This window comes from Rhipicephalus sanguineus, chromosome 9 (assembly GCF_013339695.2).
Source record: "Rhipicephalus sanguineus isolate Rsan-2018 chromosome 9, BIME_Rsan_1.4, whole genome shotgun sequence".
NCBI lineage: Eukaryota > Metazoa > Arthropoda > Arachnida > Ixodida > Ixodidae > Rhipicephalus > Rhipicephalus sanguineus.
Window position 1 is genome coordinate 61,245,431 of NC_051184.2, and position 19,606 is coordinate 61,265,036.

General features: G+C 44.2%; 1 protein-coding gene across 1 annotated transcript; it reads right to left on the minus strand.

The window, feature by feature from the left end:
- Positions 1-319: 319 nt before the first annotated feature.
- On the minus strand, positions 320-19,360 carry LOC119405236 (dnaJ homolog subfamily C member 21). Its single transcript, XM_037672044.2, has 10 exons — positions 19,063-19,360; positions 16,859-16,987; positions 15,486-15,574; positions 13,771-13,887; positions 10,826-10,999; positions 7,708-7,758; positions 6,400-6,479; positions 3,715-3,857; positions 3,063-3,159; positions 320-540 (listed from the first exon to the last, which is right to left on the minus strand). The coding sequence occupies exons 1-10, from the start codon at positions 19,157-19,159 to the stop codon at positions 342-344; spliced, it is 1,176 nt and encodes a 391-aa protein (XP_037527972.1). The 5' UTR covers positions 19,160-19,360; the 3' UTR covers positions 320-341.
- Positions 19,361-19,606: the final 246 nt, after the last annotated feature.

Consider the following 19,606-nt stretch of genomic DNA (forward strand, 5'->3'; position numbering starts at 1 on the left):
AATTGCAATACGTTTACAAACAAGGTTCAATTCTCTAGCGATAAGTAACACGGGAGCATGTGCATGAACGTGATCATGCTCCCGATTGGTTGACATTAGTAGCAGTGCACAATAAGTTTCTGCAAAGCGAAATTACAGACTGGTACAGTGGCTCCTACACAGAGCAACTGTTATGGTGCAATAAAACATAGTTCCCCATGGTACACACTAAGTTGCACATTCGTGCCGGACTCTAGGGTTCTAGAGATGCACTGACAGACAAATTCCCAGGGAAATCTTCAAGAAATCTTAACATAAGCACAAGCCAGAGCCCTTTAAGTTGTCAGAATTTGAATGCTTTTTTACTTTCTAGATTTCTTTTTATGCTTCGTCTTTGGGGGCTTCGTTTCCACGCTGTCTCCCGCATCTTGAGCTTCGGCAGTGGCAGTCTCTTCAGACTGGGTTGCTGTGCCAGCAAACTGTGCCTCTTCCTCCTGCATTGCTTCCTTGAGGAACTGCACGTTTTCTTTGTGCTTCCTTGACTTCTCATGGTTGGCAAACCTGCAACAGAGTGTTCCCGCAACTTGAGTGTTTTCTTATGCATATTATTTCCTTCTTAAGAAACCTCTTCCAGTATATCTTACTCCATATGTAATACTACGCAATAATGTTCAATAGGCGCAAAATCAGTGTTCAAATGGCTTCCTTACTTTGTTTCATACAGAGCAAGAAATGCTACAAAAGCCAAGGAGAATTTCTGCATTGCTTGCCATTGCTTCCAAAAATTGTACTGCGTAGATGACAGGAGGAGATGAATATGTGTCATGCAATTCAATGTAACGTTGGTGATGACAGGAGTGTTTGGTGCTTCATTTCTTTGTCGCTGCAGCACTGTACAAGCACTTCAAGCAGTTAATCAATATGCAAATTGTACAAGCCGTCTGAAGAAAGGTATATGGTATCTGAACAAACAGCCCTTTAATATAAACAGATTATGATACCGTTATGTGTTGCTGTTCGAAATTTAGAGTGTCATTAGATTGACAAACTATATTCATTATCATACCAGTTATGCGAAAAAAAGTTTACAGCAACTTCGATAAATGACTCTTCAATTTATCAACGTTATGTGTGCAATGTAATGTGTACAATGATGAACAGGGAGAACTACAAGCGAAACCGTGCTGAAGTCATATCCACATATGTCTGGCCAATATTGTTCAGCAGGTGACCACGTGATAGTCGTGAAAGAATTCCAGACATCATGTCAGTTTTAAAAAAATATGAATGTAGTGCCTTTGTAGGTGCTTTGAGAAATCAATGTATGTTTGCAGACTATTTATAAGGTACAGTGCAAGTCATGATAAAAGATAACACTCACCTAAAAGCCCTGCACTGCTTCATTCCTCAAAATTATTAGAATAGCACTCACAATGCTCATAGAATCATGACGGTATGAATAAATGCTCAATGAATCCATGCGAACTAAGTGAAAGCAACTACCTAGCTTAGCAAAGAGTTATCCTTTATGCAATTAATAATTTATTCTCAAAGGAAGCTTACATAATGCGATTAAATCGAACCCAGTCACACTTGCATCAGTGGTACCTGAGCTGGGTTCTGCAGTCAATAAACATCACGTCTTCGTGACTTTTGATGGAAACATACCACTTGCTTTTACCTATGGCAGCTGTCCTTAAGGAGGCAAGGAATTTTAAGCTCTAGCTTATGCAAGGAATCAGCCATACACAGCAAAAGATGTGCAATTCATAAAAATCATGGGCAAGACAGAACAATTATATAGTAGGTAAAGGGGCACCATGCATACTGTGGAACCTCGATGGTATGTCAGCCGGTCTTGCGACAACCCGCATTTTACGACGAATCGGTTTGGCCCCCGCAAAATCCCCCATAGAAATAATGGATTAAAAACCTCGATTATACGGCACAGTTTGACCTGAGCCAGCATCATACAATGGCTCTCTGGTATCGTCCCATAAAAAAAAAAATCACCTTTTTTACTCAAATCACGAAATTTTCACAGATGCAAAAAAACTCACATGCCACTAGTCTGACGATTAGGAAGAAAGAGAGAGTGAGATGGGTTCGGTGTGCCTTCTCAGAATGGAAAATTTATTCTCCTGGCAGTTTGTTTCCTTCTATGATCTGGTTTTCCTGGTTTACGATCACTTCTGAATACGGCTCCATTGCGTGTGCATTCCAGGGCCGCTACCTAGACAAGCTCACCCCAGATGGACTACATGGAATAGCTTCAGCTAGCTGGCAAGCTCGTCTTCGAGATCTGGACATTTCCACATTTTCAGACTGCGGAAACTTTTCCTAGTTGACAAGCAGCTGAAGATCTTCTCCCTTTGTTTGCAGTACTACCCGCTGTCAAAGCTCTCTAGCATGCAAGAAGGACACGGCGCAGCTATCTTCAACACGCAAAATAACTTCCCCTTGGAGTGAGCTTTCATAGCAACAGTGGCACATCACCAGCTGCACTTGAGTGGGAACAAATACGACGCCCATAGCTCTGTTGCGCACGATACATCCTCAACAAACTCGCAACAAAATGCACTCTGTCACCATTTTGTGACGGCAATGACACTGCATCTGGCATTTCTGACGGAAGGCTGTTGCCAACATGGTTTCACTCTCATTTTTTACGTGCAAGCAATTTTCAAACTCATTTTATCGGAAAGAAGATGCACATTAGATTCAATTTTTCTTTTTAAGTTTTAAGAAAGATTCACTCACACCTCCTCCAATTAAATGCTTGGCTGTAATCTTTAACAATTTAATCTATTTTCCTTGGAGAAGTGCAGGTTCGTGCCGCGGGCTTATTCAGGCGGTTTTCTTTTTAGGTAAGGCTGAGTGTCATTGCCTATATTCTTAGTTTTTCGATTATACGATACCCGGATTATACGTCAGTTTTGCGTGGTCCCCTCAAAGTCGTATAATCGGAATTACACTGAATTTACATTTAGGAGTTGAAAAATAAGCTTAAAGGATGGAGTGTGGCATATTCCACGGTTGTTATAAAGCTGCTACAAAAAAGAAAAAAAAAATGCAGTGCTCACGCTTTGTCAGACTTAAAGCACTTGTCACAGGCCACACAGTAAAGTTCATCTGGGTCTTCATCCTCAGAGTCATCGGACGCAGAGTCTACACCATTCTCTGAAGAAAGGAAAAAACAAAAGTTCATACGCTTAGAAGAGTGCAACAAAAGCAAATTTATTTGCATTGAAGGGATTCTTAACTTGCTTTTTCACACCAATGCCTCTAACTGAAAATTTTCCTTCTTCAGAGGAATAATTCTGCGGAACAGCTTCTTAATCTTCCGAATGAACAGAAAAATGTCTGTAAGTTGCCTCGACAAGGCTCATCTATTGACGGTGATAAGTGCAAAGACTGGAGACCGACGAGAACAGACAAGACGGGCGCAGTCTCTTCTCATCCCTGTCCCGTGTTTCTGCTAATTGCCACGAACATATCCCAACTTCCCGAATTTACTAGTCTAATGCTTGCATGCCAAGTTTCAGATGAGGCCGTGATCGAGACACGGCGTCGTACACCAACATCACGGCATTTACACATAGTGACACAATACATGTAAGGAAAAACACATAAACGGTAGTGCTATGCTTCCCTCTATTGATAATGTCAGAAATTCTATGCCTTAAAATGAGCTATTCACATCTCTTCCCTGCCACTTTTCGAAGCTGTGCTGACCTGCTGGCTGTTCTGTGGCCCCGCCGGATTGTGCATTGTTTTCCTCGCCAAACTGCGAGTCCAGCTGCGCCTCGATGTCCTTCAGCTGGACTTCGAGCTGCGCCATGGAACACCACTCGGACTCCTCGTAATTCTCCATAGCTCTGCACCAAGAAAACATATGGAACAGAGCGGGAGAATGCACAACAATTATGCAAAAGAGCTTATAAAACAGCAAGAACGATGGATGATTTAGGACAAACATGTACAGCAGACCCTCATTAAATGGAAATCTCTTAAACGGAACTTCTGCTTAAATGGAACAAATGCACCTAATATGATTGGCTTAGTCCTTGGAATTCTGCACCCCTGTTCATCTCTCAGTAAATGGAACCCCTGTTAAACAGAACGCGTTTTTCCGATCCCTTCAAGTTCCGTTTAACGAGAGTCTGCTGTATTTCAAAACGAGGTTCGGGATTAACAACATAACTCCTTTTTTTTAAGCCCTATGAAATTTCAGCACCCATAAGATTGCATCCATAGGTGGGACGATAACTGCTATGATTTACTCATGCTGCCTCATGCTGTTACAGGTCAATAAATTCACGTACACATAACCACATTTACTCAATTATACTTTAAACAGCTCTTTGACCGAAGAAAAAGAAATTATGAAATTGCCTGTGCATTACAATTCAAGACAGAACTAGGGCCATGCTTTTAGGCCACCAGTACAGCGTTAAACGTAGTTACAGGTAACAGCCAACCCTAAGAGGCAGCGCCATTACCACATGGTAGCAGAACGGAGTTGGCAACAATGGCACACTCCTTTCATACTGAAAGCGCACCCAAAGAGAAATCGCTTTATGTACTGGAGAGGTGCATGACATTCATGTGTTGCAGGGTGAGCTGATGAGGTCTCTAGTCAAGGATTGGATCGTTATTGAGAACGGAAGTCATTCTAAACATATGCTCGTCCAGCGAACCGTACTGTTGTTTCATAAACAGTGATAGACAGGCTTGAGAGCATAGGCGTGCACACAGGGGGGGCAGGGGGGGGGGGCGGCCACCCCCCCTAATCACCTAAGAGGGGGGTGCAAAATCTACCCCATACATTGACTTAGAAGGGTGGGAGGAAGGGGGGGGGGGCGTTGTGATGAACGTTCGCCCCCCTCCCCCTGATGGGGAACCCTGCGCACGCCTATGCTTGAGAGTGATAACAGTGGACACTGACTACGAATGAATTTAATTAGACAGCAGAGTTTGGTGCTTGAAAAGGTAAACTCCACAGTTTTAATAAAAAGAACACAAAAGTGAATGTAAGACAGAAATGTTTGCAGGACAAATTGCTTGCGCCCTTGCATGCACTAAGTTCATAGGAAAAAAGGAAATAAAATCCTTTAGGTGCTCTTATTATCCTTTGAGCTAACACACCACACACAAAGTTTCAAGCACACATCTCTTAAGTGTGGTGATAGTGAAATCGAAAGCTACAATAAAAGACACTTTGATAGATCCTAGCATAGGTCGGCAAACAATGTAGAGCTCACTCAGACTCACTCACGAAACATATCTTTAACTTAGGGCTCACTCAGACTCAGACTCACCAAAACTTTCCTCAACCGGACTCACTCAAACTCAGACTCACTATCCTTTTTCTCAACTGGATTCACTCGGACTCATGGCTTGCTCTGAGTCTGAGTGAGTCTGTGTGAGTCGACTCATGAGCCTGTCAGCGGATAATTAGTTTTTTCTACCGTAGAGTCAATGCTCTTTAACACGAATATCTCGCGTAATTGATGCTTTACTCGCTGCTTTTTGATCTCGTAGCTTCAAATATGAGTGATCAGAGTTCACAATTCAGTAAGGACATTATATTGAAAGAGATACCTGACTCACACAAGATATTTTTATCAATAACTTCCCGTGAAAGAGCTTGCGGGGAGATGTCAAGGCACCTCCTCCCCGCCCCCTCCATCCGCAACTCACGCCTCTGATCAATAACTACTGAGCTGACATATGAACGGTAGCACGTTGAAGCATGTGTGAGTATACGTGAGTCAACATAAGGCTGATAGTAATGCTGAATTAAGTTGAGCGGATAGGACTATCGGTTGGCAAAAAATATGGAGCTCACTCCGACTCACTAACGAAATATATTCTGCCCTTAGAGCTCGCTCGGACTCAGACTCACAAAAATTTTCGTCAACCGGACTCACTCAGACTCACTATCATTTTTCTCAATCAGACTCACTCGGACTCAAGCTCACAAAAACATTGCTCTCCCGGACTCACTCAGACTCAGACTCACGGCTCTATCTATGTCTGAGTGAGTTGACTGATGAGTGAGTCTGCCGACCTATGGATCCAAGCATGTGATAAACACCGGGGACGCACAGTTGAGATTTGCTGGTTAGCCATCAGTACAAAGCGCTTGTGCGGTGAATTTGTTTTTTTTTTTTTTGTTGTTGTTGTTTTCACTTTAATTTTCCATTCAATATTTGCAAGTACTTTTTCTCAAATATTCAATCTTATTAGGATGTTTCATTACTTGAACATTCACAACGACAACCAATCTCCAGAGCGCATGGACGTCACATTCACACAATTGCTATGCTGTTGCCAAACGCTTCGACAAGGAACCAAGAAAAATATTCGAGAACCTGCAAAAGGTTTGGAACTCATCAACTGATGAAGTTGGCTCACTTTTTCTGCTCTAAAATCCTCTGCACTCGCTTGGCCTCAGATTTCCGAGCACTCTCCGCAGCCTTCTCCTCGAGCTCTTTCTGCAAACACAATTGCAAGAAAATAAGCCAAGTGAAAAGTCTTACTAAAGGAATGAACAGAAAACCAATTCAGTTCTAAAAAGTGCATCACGGATATCGTCTTACACTTCTTTAATTATCGTAAACAGGGTCGACCGATTGCAGAACTGAAACGCACACAGGTGCTGTTTCATGCAAAACTAGCTACCGTGTTGCTATCTCTACATTAATACATAATCATGCTTCACATGCAACAATGCGAAAGCTGCAGAATAGTTAGGTTACAGAAGTCAGTACACCTGATCTTGATCCGAAACTCTTTCTACAGATAAATTCGTTCATACTAGTATATCACAACTGCAACTCTCGCACAAAACATTCGCTGAATCACATCTTAATGGGTACGCCCCCTCTCCAGTGTAACGATGTACTGTTATGTTTTGGTCAGAAGTGCAAGCGTTGCGCTGTCACTGCTGGCAAAGATATGCATGACTGTGCTCATTCAATGGCGACTAGGTTCAGATCAACAATGCTTTCCACGTCACACAAAGCTTTAACTATTCATAACTGTATGATGCGTATCTACGGTAGACTCACGTTAAACGGAACCTGAAGAGACCAGTAAAATATGTTCCGTTTAACAGGAGTTCCATTTACTGATAGATGAACAGAGGTGCTGAATTCAAGTATTAAACCAATCTTGTCCGAAGCACTTGTTCCACTTAAGCAGCGATTCCGTTTAAGAGATATCTGTTTACTAAGAGTCTGTTTTTCTTACACGTGACACACTATTCTTGGTTGCTTATAAGTGCAATGAGAGAAGTTTTGGTAAACTCTGCAGCATTGCCTTCTGCGCGCAATTATTATGAAAGAAAAAATAGTTCTTCCCTGCTGCTGAAAAAAAAAGGAAGTGTTATGCAATGGTATAAAAGTAATCATTTTTGCTTCAACAAAGTGAAATATCTTCCTTGGTGTTCTACTTTCCATAACACAATTTTTACGACTCATTAGTGCAAACACAAGGCTCGCGAAGGCATCCACATGGACAGCTCAAGTACCTTTCGAGATTTCCATATATATTCTGGACAACTTTGTAGATTCAACAGACTATTTTGACTGGACAGCCACTGAAGCTACCCATGTAGCAGTGCCTGCTTCGCTACTGACACTACGGACTAGTGGTTCAAAGTTTGTTGAAAAATTTATGCGACACCAGCATTTTAAGGTGGTAAAGCAAGGACAAACTCACCTTTCTCCTCTGAACCCTCCGGTCTCGCTTCCGGACAAACTGAACCAATTGCTGCATCGTAGTAAGACAAAAACAAGTTATATAGATTTGTCACACGGAAAATCCTTACGTTAGTCACGGGTAATAACTATGGATACATCAAATGAAATCGTATTCCAACAAATGTTATCAAAATAAAAATGACATTACAGTATAACCTCATTACAACAGACCCTCATAGTAAAGAGGATTTTGGTCTGTTGTAAAGGGAGTATGTAAAATCCAAGTACTGTTACAACAGACTTATATGTAAACGCTCAATGGGTCTGTTATAACCGGAGAGAATTACGAGTCACAAGCATGGTCTTAATTTTAACGGGGGACCAAAAAAAAAAAGCGATTTTTGGAAAATTGCATTTTCAGTTTCTGTAGCCTATTTTCTATCTGATTCCAAAATATCTTCAATGAAAACTACGTAGAAGTGCTATATATATATATATTTCTTTTTTGTGTCTGCCGACTTGGCGAAAATTGCGGAAATAGCAAAAAAAAAGCGTTCTTCAAAATTATACCTCGGCAATGGCGCAACCGGGCGCCACCGTTTTGGGCTCGTCGTAAAGATCATTTCTCAGTGTTCAAGTTCTCCGTTTCAGCTGGGTCCTCCATTCGGTAACACGCGTACAAAAAGCACATGTTTTGGCTGCTTCTGCCGTGATGCTCGCTTCGGGATCGTCGTCTGCTGCTTGTGCATCGCGAGGTCGTGGGTGTCGAAAATTGCGCTACTACTTCGTGACGCGTTCGTACTCGTTCTGTGTTCACGGGTCGACGATAATTTAGAACGCTTTAGTTGGGCAGCTGCAAGCGGAAGCTCAATCATCAGATTACGATAGCGCGCCGCACTCGTCGCGAACATTGCAGACGTGCGACTAATAGCGTTGACTCGTCGGGCCCGCTGTGCGAGGTTCTTCAGAAGTTATTAGCACTTCGGAGCTGATGACGAAGACCACCACGGGAGAACTCCTTGTACTCGCAATCGAGCATGACGCACTTTGAAACATCGGGCACCGCGGCCACGCACATCGCAACCGAGCTTTCTACTAGATGTCGTGGCTAGGCCTAACTCCGTTCACGGTGCCAATGTACGAGACAAATCCGAACTTTGCGGGTGCAAACATCGCGCTAGCGGACATGCGAAAGCGAAGAAGCCGCAACATCCTTCGTCGCAAGCAACGCATCATATCGCCTGCTGGCTCCTCAGAACCGCGAATGGGCATTTTGCACATCGGCAGCGGATCCCCCGGCCAAGCTCGCCGCGTAGCGACCGCTCGGAGAAGCGGTGGCAGCGGCTCGCAATTTCGCGTGTCAGCGTCCCAAAACGCAACACCAAGCACGCTGTGCGACGATTTTTTGTCGCTACAGCAAGGCATAGCTGCTGATCATTGACAGACCGGAGATCGGCGGCCTTCGTTCTTAAATCGGCACGTCGATATCCGCGGCGCGCTGTTCCCATCCCGAAAGTATGCTAAGCGATTTAAAGTCAGAAGTTATTGAATTTGGTATGTCCGTGGTAGAAAAGTCTGCTCTAAAGGAGTCCTGACCACCTTGCTGGCCTGACATTTTAGTGAATTATATCCGAATGTCCATTGTAAACGAAGCTCAATCAATGGAGCAAATACGGAGGTCGGCATAACGCCGCAAATTGGTGTGTAATATCCGAATGTCTGTTGTATACACAGATCCGTTGCAACGAGGTTATACTGTACTTGCATAACACTGTGATTACAATTTCAATGAATAAAGGGCACAAAAGGTGTAGCAGGGTATGCAGAAAGCTTTCAAACAAAGACGCAATCCCACTAAAATTAATTTTTAAAACTAGCAGCGATCACCTTAAAAATAACTGTACAGCTTAAAGTGTCGAAGCTAGGCGTGTTACGTAGGACATGGTAGTGGAGAGCTCGAAATTCAGTTTGATCATCTGGGCGTTTTATTGTGCACCTTAATCTCGGTACATTTCAACCTGTCACAAAAGTCACATAAGCTTAACATTTCTTGAGCATAATTTCCTAAGGTATGCCAAAAAAAATGGGTTTTTACACATACTTGTACAAACGTGATTTTACTGTATATTTCTTCTCAAAGAATGGGCACGTGGGGCCTATGTGCACCACTTTTTGTTTGTGTTTGTATTTCTCCACTGGCGTCAAGTGTGGACGTGCTTATAATGTATTTCTTCTCTAAGAATGGTGCGCCATAAGCGTACGTGCGCCACTTAGCGTGTATTAGTGTTAGCCGTAGGGAAATGTGACACCTTTATGTCCTAACATAGCTGGACCGTATACAAACTATAGTGACTTTCTTTTGTGTAATTTTAAACTGTTCGCTCAAGGAGGTGACTGCCTGCAGAATATGAACCACAGAACATAGCATCCGAGCTACAGGTCTGATCATGTGTTTTTGTTTTGTGCATTATTGAACAGCTCGCCGTGAAGGTGACCGCAAGCAGAGTCCAAACCACACAACGTTGCATCCGAGCTATGTGTTAGACTGTGTGCCCACATGACTGATGTTTTGTGTGTGAATTAACTGTTCACCAGTGAAGGTGACCGATAGTGAAGTGTGAACCACAGCAGCAACCAGTGCGTACGTGGCCGTTTCAAGGATGCATCGAAACAACACTGGAAGTTAAGACTGGCACCCAGAGATGGGTACGAAAACGGCCTGATCCTATACTTCGACAGTCTGCTTCGACAGATCGGGGATGTTTCTTGTAGCCACGATACAAGACACGTTTCTTTGTTTTTGTCTAGTGTCCTTGAGGAAAAGAAGTTAGAAAAGGCAGCTCATTTGGTATTAAGCTACTGCCAAGAATTTATACCAGCAAAGAAGTAGAATGCACTAGGTTTCTGCAATACCAATTCTACGCTTGCCTGGTTCATCTCAGCCTTGCCAGAAGGCACCAATCTGGACTCTCACGTCAACGGCTCTGGTATTCAGTATACCAGGTACCGAAAACTCTCTATTGGGTGCAAGTACCCCACATCTGCACTTAGCAGTTTCAACGTCCAATTATGTTGCAAGATAATGCAGCTGGAAGCTGCATTGGCATCACTTCTGGCAGAGAAATGCTTTGACTCACCCTGACTTCCTCGTTGCGCTGCCGTCGGGCAGCATCTCGCACCTTGCGGTTCTCCCGTTCCATGAGCCGTGCCACTCGCCTGTTCGGTGCCGTTCGAACGTCATACTGGTCGAGCCAGGCAAACGTCCGTGCCGTGCAGTAGCTTTGCCAGTGGCCGTAAAACGGACCAACGACCTGGCAAAAAATCGGAAGGATATGGGTCGCAAACTGTTTGAAGTGCTACGAATAAGACAAGCAGAAGGAGAACTCTCAGGGGCATGACCTTTGTTAGTCTGAGCCTTTTGAAGAGGACAGGAAAGCATGGGAGAAATGAACTGAGGTTCTTAAAGTGTAGAACAAACAATAGAAAGGGAACGAAGAAGAGACAAAAAGACAACTCGCAAGTAATGGGAGTTGGAACGATGTTTATCGTACTACTTATGCAATGCTGTTCTAATTGAGCCTATGGTGGCATGTATTTTATCATACAAGTTCCTCAGTGTATACATATGCGTGTATAAATCAGGCCTTGGAAATGTCAGCCAGTGTCACTCAGGGCCATGGTGATAGATGTCACCACATCAACCACACAACATCAACCACAACTACAGTAGAACCCCGCTGATACGTTTTTGAAGGGACCGTAGGAAATAAACGTAAGAGACGGGAAACGTAAGAGCCGAAAAACAGGAAAAACAGCAAAATATTTAGTGGTACAGAATTTTATTTCAATTCTTATGAGCAGCACGAAAATTGGCGCGCTCAGCCGCGATCTAGTCGATGGATAGAAACGCGGAGCTTAGGACGGCCTTATCCACAAAAATGGTAATCAACGTATGTGATTTTTTTAACACCAACAGCTGTAGGCATGAAAGAACTAAGCACACGCAATCACGACCGGCGCGGCGAGTCCGACCGCGAACCGCACGCACGACCATGCGAGCTCCAACCAGCTCGAACTCCTCCCGTTCTCCGACAAATAACGATGACGATGAGTCTACGCCAACGCGATGGCAGAAGTGAATGCCAATCTCGAAGGCCTTGCTTTCGCAAGCAATTACGTCATACACGCCATGTTTGTGCAATGCAAATCTCAGAGGCTATGCTTTTGTCAATAGTAAATGCCAATCTCGAAGGCCTTGCTTTCGCAAGCAGTTACGTCATAGACGCCATCTTTGCAATTTGAATCTCGAAGGCCATGCTTTTGTTTGCATCAATTGAAAGATTCTGTTGCTTGCGCCTCTCATGCGGCTAATATTACGGTCAAACGAGGCCAAGCTGCGTGAAAATGCACCATGGCCGCTCTCTTTGGTAGTCACTCGGTCGGCTCCGGGCGCACTTCGCGACGTATCATACGGGAACGGTCCGACAGTTACGACGTAACAGCGGGGTTCCCAATACATTGTATCCTATGGGAGCTATGCCGGGACCGGCGGAAAACGACGTAACAGCCGGGAAAACGCAGCAGTGAGGAACGTAACAGCGGGGTTCTACTGTAGTACACTTTTTTTAAATCCCTGGCAGTGTGCCTTCAAGCGTAATAAATTTGTGGTTGCGGATAGGATATATACTAGCAGACTCGTTTCGTGCAGCTAGTAGAACAGCAAACAAGTCCATGGTCTAAGTTTATGGCCTAAGCCTAATATCTATGGAATCTATTGTCGATGTTCGCATGGACATCGAGAAGATGGGCTTGATGAATCCCAGGGCAATTCCATGAGCACTGACCGCATTCGTCTCAAATCTGATAAACATGAATTCAAAATGACGTCACCAGAACTGTAGTCACGTGGAACTTTGTACGCAAAGCTTCTCACCTACTGGAGGCATGGAAAAGGATGACGACTTCACCGAAAGTACGTAAGAGTGGCAGCATCACAAGTTACACATAAGCAAGCCATAAGAGCTTTACCCTTGTATTCCAGGACTTTCCTTTCCTCAACAATACACCTTGACTTGAAGTCAAGTTGTAAATTTTGCATTGTTTTATACTTATTTACAACTTCATGATGCAAAACTATTATATAAGAGAAGAGGAACAGCCAGAGGCAGACCTAGGCACCAAGTTCTCCTTAAAGGGGTACTGACACAAAATTTCGTGGCCGAGATAGCCTGCTGGATCGATTCCCGTGTACGTGTGTGTACCATCTTCAAAATATCGACAGCGAATAAAGCTTGGAAGGTATTTTATATGAATTTTGAAGTTCGCGAGCGCGATCCAGCATTATAGGCCACACCTGGTGCATTGACACCCTCGGAGGTGACCCGAGGTGACCCCCCTACTTCCCCTACTTAACCGTTGCAGCCGGTAAAGTTATGATGACGTCGTAGCCGCCATTTCTGTTTTGACGTGCTTCCCGACGAATTGCTCCTCGCCAGTGGGTCAAACCTGAAGTGATTCGACACGTCGAAAATTCCTTCCATCCCCGCCGAAGAAAATCGTCGCCATCAGACGACAATGAGCCCGGTGACGACAGACTGCGCGGAAATGCGTCACTGTTCTGTGTGCTCACGTGACCGAGCGTTTCACTCGCTAGGTGGTGATAGTTGCACCCGGCGGCTTGTCGTTTTTGGAGCTCTGTCAAACCGAAACTGAGGCTGTGTCGGTAATGAGGAGCTTGTAATTAATTATCTGTCGCGCGCTGCAGCAAACGATGTGCCATGTTATGACTAACAGGCCCCCAGCAACACATTGCAGCAAAAAACGCGGGACGAAAGTTTTTGTGTCAGGACTCCTTTAAACACGTTTAATTAAAAAAAAAATCAAGTTGATGGCTGAGCTGCTCCTCTACAGAAGTAGTTACTGCGATTCACAGATGCGCTACGGCAATTCTTTACAAGTGTAGCAAAATGGTCAATCGAAAGCGGTGCTGTGCTCATCTGGGTAAAGTGAAGGAATTACCTGGAGTCATGGAATGTTTGAGAGTTCAGGGGTCAATGTGCAGCGAATTAAGGCAAAGACGTACCTCATCGTACGGGCTGGTGCTGCTTCCGAATCCCGGCACAACCACGGGCTCGTCGTGGTAGGGTTCATCCTCCGCAGCAATTCTTTGAAAGACGTCCCGAAACACCGCGTAAAACCCCTGGTGTGAATGAGACCAACAAAACGTTAAATGTGGACAATGCTGGCTCAATGACAAAGATGATTATACTATGTCTTTATGGCACCGTATAAGGCACACAAAAAATTTCATAGAACACAAATTTGACTACAATGCAGGGTTGCAAGCTACAGCAAATTTCATATTTGCGTGCATCTTCACTGCAGTGATGTTAATGAACCATGCCATTTTGAAGCATCTTGGATCAATCAGGAATTCAATGCATTAAAATGCACTTTTGGAGCAGGTTTGTGAAAGAAACTGCACAAGATATTGTATGGAGTTCTTGCAACGAACAAGCCACGTGAAAGCGATAATGAAGTGGCCGCAAGGGTGCCTTTGGCATAAATTAGGTTGCACTCGCACGTAAGACACAACTGCATCAAGGAACGTGACGAATTTAATTTCATTCACTAACAGGTAAGTGCAACGAAAAGATTTTAAGCAAGATCATCACTGATGCAATCCGCCTTTTACATTTTCCTGCGCTCCCTCCGCTGTTTTGGTAGGGGCCGGGACAACCGGTATCGCCAGAACGAAAGCCTCCAAAGTTGAAAATTTGTTTCATGACTTTTTCAATAGGGGAAGGGTGCATGCGCATTGCATCGTGAAAAAGGTGGACGGCACCAGACGTGTAAATAAGAGTCCAGGTATAAATGGCTTTTACAGCTAAGCGCAAGCAGTTTGCCCAGACTCAAATTCTGAGCAAAGCTGATGTTTTTGTCGTGCATCATTAGATAATGCAACACCTCAATGTTAAAGCATTGTTTGGCGATATTCTGAAGTGATCACTTCCAAAACACGATTAATTCAAGAAGAATCTGTCATTACTATGCACATTTGAATGAGTGTTCGTGACCAACAGCACTCGTGGTACTGGATCAAGCTCATAAAAGTCATACACATTCTAATACGTGTACTTCCAGAGAGCACTTATGTTTGCGAACTTTTAAACAGTGATTTTTAAACAGCCACAATTTTTTACACTACACTCTAAGGAAAAATAGAGTATTTAAGGAGAATTTCTGCCACACAACAATAACTGTCATCCGGCTTGCTCGCGTTTCCTTTCTTGAAAATCTGGCTCTCGTCACTTTCCTATCAAGAATGCTATGTCACGCTGATAACGTGCGCGTCGTTCGTGACCGGCAAGTGCCGCGACCGTGGTGATAACGAGAGGAAAGTACGCGAGGTGGATGACGATTATTGTTGTGTGGCATAAATACTCCCCAAATACTCTATTTTTTCTTAGAGTGTAATTATTAAACTTTTTGTACAGTTGGCCACAAAATTTTACAGGACACATGCTTAGCGCAATATCTGACACGAAGCATAGGCCCACAGCCTCAAGTTCACACGTTTCACCCTACATCAGCTTCTGTGAACTACACAGTTGCCCATTGGACTAGAAGGACTACGCCTCAACAGAGTTGCAATTCACATTTCCCATGTCCCGTGAGCTTTTGTGGCTGACTGTACGTTTGATTTCAGTTATTACAGACCAATGACCTTCAAGGTGCCTCTCAAGCCCTGATAATAAAGACAGCATAAAGAAAAATCAGAAAAATCATGCATGCCACCTTCTCGTCATCCCCATAACCACTGAAACAGGAGGAGTTGAAGTAGCAGTAGACGTCCAGACTGTCATCCTTGTAGTCACTGCCAAGACCTGCAGCCAAAATTGCATAAAATTACAAAAGTGACGCAAAATGTTTCACACACACACACATATCCGAGATTACAAAAGTTGGTAGTAGCCTAATATTAGTAAAATATAAATAAATGAATGCCCCATTGTGGGAGGGGCAGCATTTGAAAAGTTTGTCGGCCAAGTGAAGAAAGCTTATACTGCTGAATAAAAATCAAGCATCACCTTCTTACAAAAAAAAAAAAAGAAAGCACTATAAACAAGATGAGAGGAGATGGACGCAGCTTTGGCATTTTGTCGAGTTTTTTTGCAATGTTCTTTTACACAATCAGCCACCAACTCACCTCTGTATTACAACTGGCATTATATCTTAAGCACCTTCGTAGCTCAGCATATACATAAAATTTAATTTTCTGCTATCCAAGCACAGTTGATTTCATTTACATGCTTCGCGGGTGGCCCCTCCTATCTGTGGCTAGGAACGAAGTCGCGTGTTCCAACTCTCAACAACCGCCAAAACACAATAAAAATTTGCAGTGGCTTAGCTTGGTTATGCCAGGATACACGTAGCGTTAGCAAAGGTTCAGCTGATTATTCTTAGCTTTCCAGACTGTCTAGGATTATTAGCCTTCTTCTGTTCATTCTTCGTACGCTGAACCACTAATTGCCAGGCAACTACTTTGGGATCCGTTGAGATAAGCTTCTCGGCTCTTCTGCGCCGTTGAGCAGCATTTGTGCTCTCCTTCTCCATGGCGTTACCCACCTGCAAACGCCAGTCAGAGGCGCTATCAATCGGCTCTAGCGCAGTGTCAGACGGCGACTGCACAGCGAAGGCGCATAGCTGCGCGCGCGCTGGCGCCAGTGTGTCTACCATGGGTACGACGTCACTCCTCTTGAATGCGCAGACCAGCAGCGGCGAGTCGCGCGCGGCGGTGGCGGAGAGCGCGAGTTCGCGGTGGCGGAGAGCAGTGAGCCAGCTGTGTGGCATCACTGATCCTCACGCATGCGCAGCACGGCTCATGAGGATCCACGCGAAATCGGCTCCGGCTAGGCAAGTGTAGCTAATGCTACAAAAACAATATGGCAAGGTGTCCCACCTATTCTATAACTGCAGATGGTATAAATGAATTCGTAATGCTCTACTTGATAGTGTAATGCCAGATGATGTAAAAGAATTTGGAATGCTCTGCCCAACAGAGCAACTCCTGATAGTATAAATGAAATAGAATGCTCTAAAGGCAGTCCCTGCCTGTTTTTAGTTTTGTAGAGACAGCGAGGTGACAAAGAGACAGAGAAGGGGCTCACCTCCTTTGAGTATGGCATCACGGTGCTTGTCATACCAGGCCCGTTCCTGGGGATCGCTCAACACGTCATAGGCCTGCTGGATGAGCTTGAACTGCTCAGTCGCCTCCTGAAGATTGTCTGGGTTCTTATCTGAAAGTTGGAAGACAATGCAGTTTCTTCTGGAAAAGCTATTCTATTGGGGTACGGCACTGACCCTTATTGGGTGAGCACTGCAACACTTGTGCAGTGCTCACGGATTGAAACAGGACAATTTAGGGCTAAGAACGCACATACTTTCATTTACACTCTCTTCAGTTCGGGTCATATCGGTGTAATTTCGACTGGAACGCGTAGATCAAAGCCAACATTATCTTTAGTGACCACATTCATCGCGACATGACGTAGCTGCATCGAGCAATTGCGCATACCAGTCGTCATATTAAAAAATTTGATTTCGCGTTTGAATCGGTGAGTACCGTAAAGTCCGAATCACACTTGTCTAGAGCAGTCAAGGGCTTAGGTGTAGACGCTGGCGCTGCCCGCAGCTGATACCTCGCGTCAGCTTCAAGCATCCGTTCATGCTTCAATAATGCCACAACAACCTAGCATGCGGTACGACTATGTTTGGTATCGTTACAGTGCAGGTCTCTGCAAATTTTTTGCAAAAGAAACGTGGCTGAAGGGGCCAGCTGGCCGCTCCAGACAAGTGTGATCCAGACTGCACTCAGCATTACCAATAGCAGTAAAAGCAACTGGTGTCATTCGATGTTACAATGACCAGACTAGACGATTCGTTAGACGGTCTACGAAAGACGGGACTTCATGGAAGCACACTCTGCATCTCCAGGAGTACGCTGCAACATGATCTGAAGTGGTACGTTAACATGTTTAGCGCAGTGTGAAAAGACGTGAAGACAGGGAAACAGAAATGAGATAGTGCTCATTCTGCGCATTCTATTTCTCTGTCTCCATCTTTTTGAGCTGCACTAAAAACGACAAACGTATGGTGCTGGCTACTCTCCAGGTTTTTATACCAGCCCTGTTCTTAACAAAAATTAAATGCTGAGGCCTATAGTAGTATTGGTAAGTCTGCAAACACCTGTGTGAGTAAAAGCAGCTGTTTCTACCCCCAAACAAAAAGTGTGGTTAAAATGAGTAGGCAATATCGCTTCGTACAAGCACAATTTGATCTTTGGAGTATGAATGTTCTAGTTCTGCACGCACATTGATCTGTTTTTCTCATCTGTGTAATTGTATACATTTTAACAAAAATTTAAAGTTGTTAGCACCCTTACTGTGCAATATTCTCATTTCCCGTCCAAGTTTCACCTAATATCCATAAAAAAAAAAAAATGTTGTTGAACTCGGTGGCAGATAGTTCTGACCAAAATAAATTGGTCCTATTGATCAACTACTAGCTGGTACAGCTCGTTTCACAAAAGGACACAAATTGGGAATGAACTCTAACCTAGCAATAACAGTACCAAAATTTCGCCAGGATCGTGGTTGTGCGACCACACACGTTTGCGCTCACACTCATGGGTTTTATCTTGCAACGTATGCAACATTCGCCTGCCTATGTTTCAGGGTAATTGGGGCAATCGTTGAAAGTCTTGGCGCGGCAAACTGGAAACAGATATTTTTTTTTTCAATGGCAAGCGCATAAGATCATGCACACGTTTACACACGTGCCAAGAGAACGCCGAGAAACTAGGCGAGATGGCTGAAATAGTAGAAACACGCCAACAAATAGTAGAAACCTTGCCAACAAACGAAACTATGATGCCAGCGAAAACTCGGCGCGCGCGCAGGCGGAGATGTGTGCAGTGTGCGGCGAGTTCACTCCTTTATTAAAGCATGTCGTAGGCGTCCCTCTGGCATTTCTCCAGTTTGTGCACGGATTTGGAAAACTTGCAAAGGGATCGTCGACAAGCGACGATGACCTAGAAAAGGAAGCACGCGAAGCCAAGTGCGAAAGACCTCGCGCCTAATGGTTTCAGTTTAAGTAACATTCAAAAGAACTGACAGGTGGGCGAGTTGGTACTGATTCATCATTCACTGCGCAACACTAAACTCGACCAGAATAAACTAGTTGAGAGGTTGCGCTGGTGTTGTCCTCGTCTCCTCTTCGCCCGTGTCTAGTGTTGCGCAGTGAATTATGAATAGGTAACAATCGTCACACGAAACCGCTTACGGCGACCCGTCGTCCAAGTGTGAGTGCTTACCTGGATGCCACAGCAACGCGAGCTTTCGGTAGGAAAGTTTCAACTCCTCGGGGGTGACGTTTTTGGACACCCCGAGAACTTCGTAGTGACACTTCATGTCGAACGATGATGAACGGAGCCGGATAAGGCGGAGATAGATTAATAAATAAATATGAACAGGCACTCTAGAAACAAATGTCAGGGTATACACGTTAAACACTGCACGAAACAATTCATGATTCGTCGAAAGCGGACACTCTGTTGATTTCCGTAACTTGAGGCAACAGCATGGCAACAGCGCTCCTCATGCAACGTTTACCCACGGGTGGATTGTCTTGAATTGTCTCGGATTCGCTTCGCCAAATAAAGCGATTGATGGCGGCCGTGACGTAAACCGAGTTCTTTTAACTTGGCGTTTTCGGCATGCTTGTGGCACCAAATTATTGCCTTTGAGATTGGCGACTGGCCTGGGCATGAGCTTGTCAACTTAATAAAACAAACTGTTTATTTAATATCTTTAAAATCTACAATAAATACGCAAGGAAGCTTAGAGAAATTTTAAAGC

Excerpts from the sequence above, each read along its gene's own strand:
- LOC119405236 (XM_037672044.2), bottom strand. The coding sequence starts at position 19,159 with ATGAAGTGTCACTACGAAGTTCTCGGGGTGTCCAAAAACGTCACCCCC. Across the intron at positions 7,759-10,825 it reads AGCGCAACGAGGAAGTCAGG|CAATTGGTTCAGTTTGTCCG; the intron begins GTGAGTCAAAGC and ends ACTACGATGCAG. Across the intron at positions 3,160-3,714 it reads GGCCACAGAACAGCCAGCAG|AGAATGGTGTAGACTCTGCG; the intron begins GTCAGCACAGCT and ends TCCTTTCTTCAG.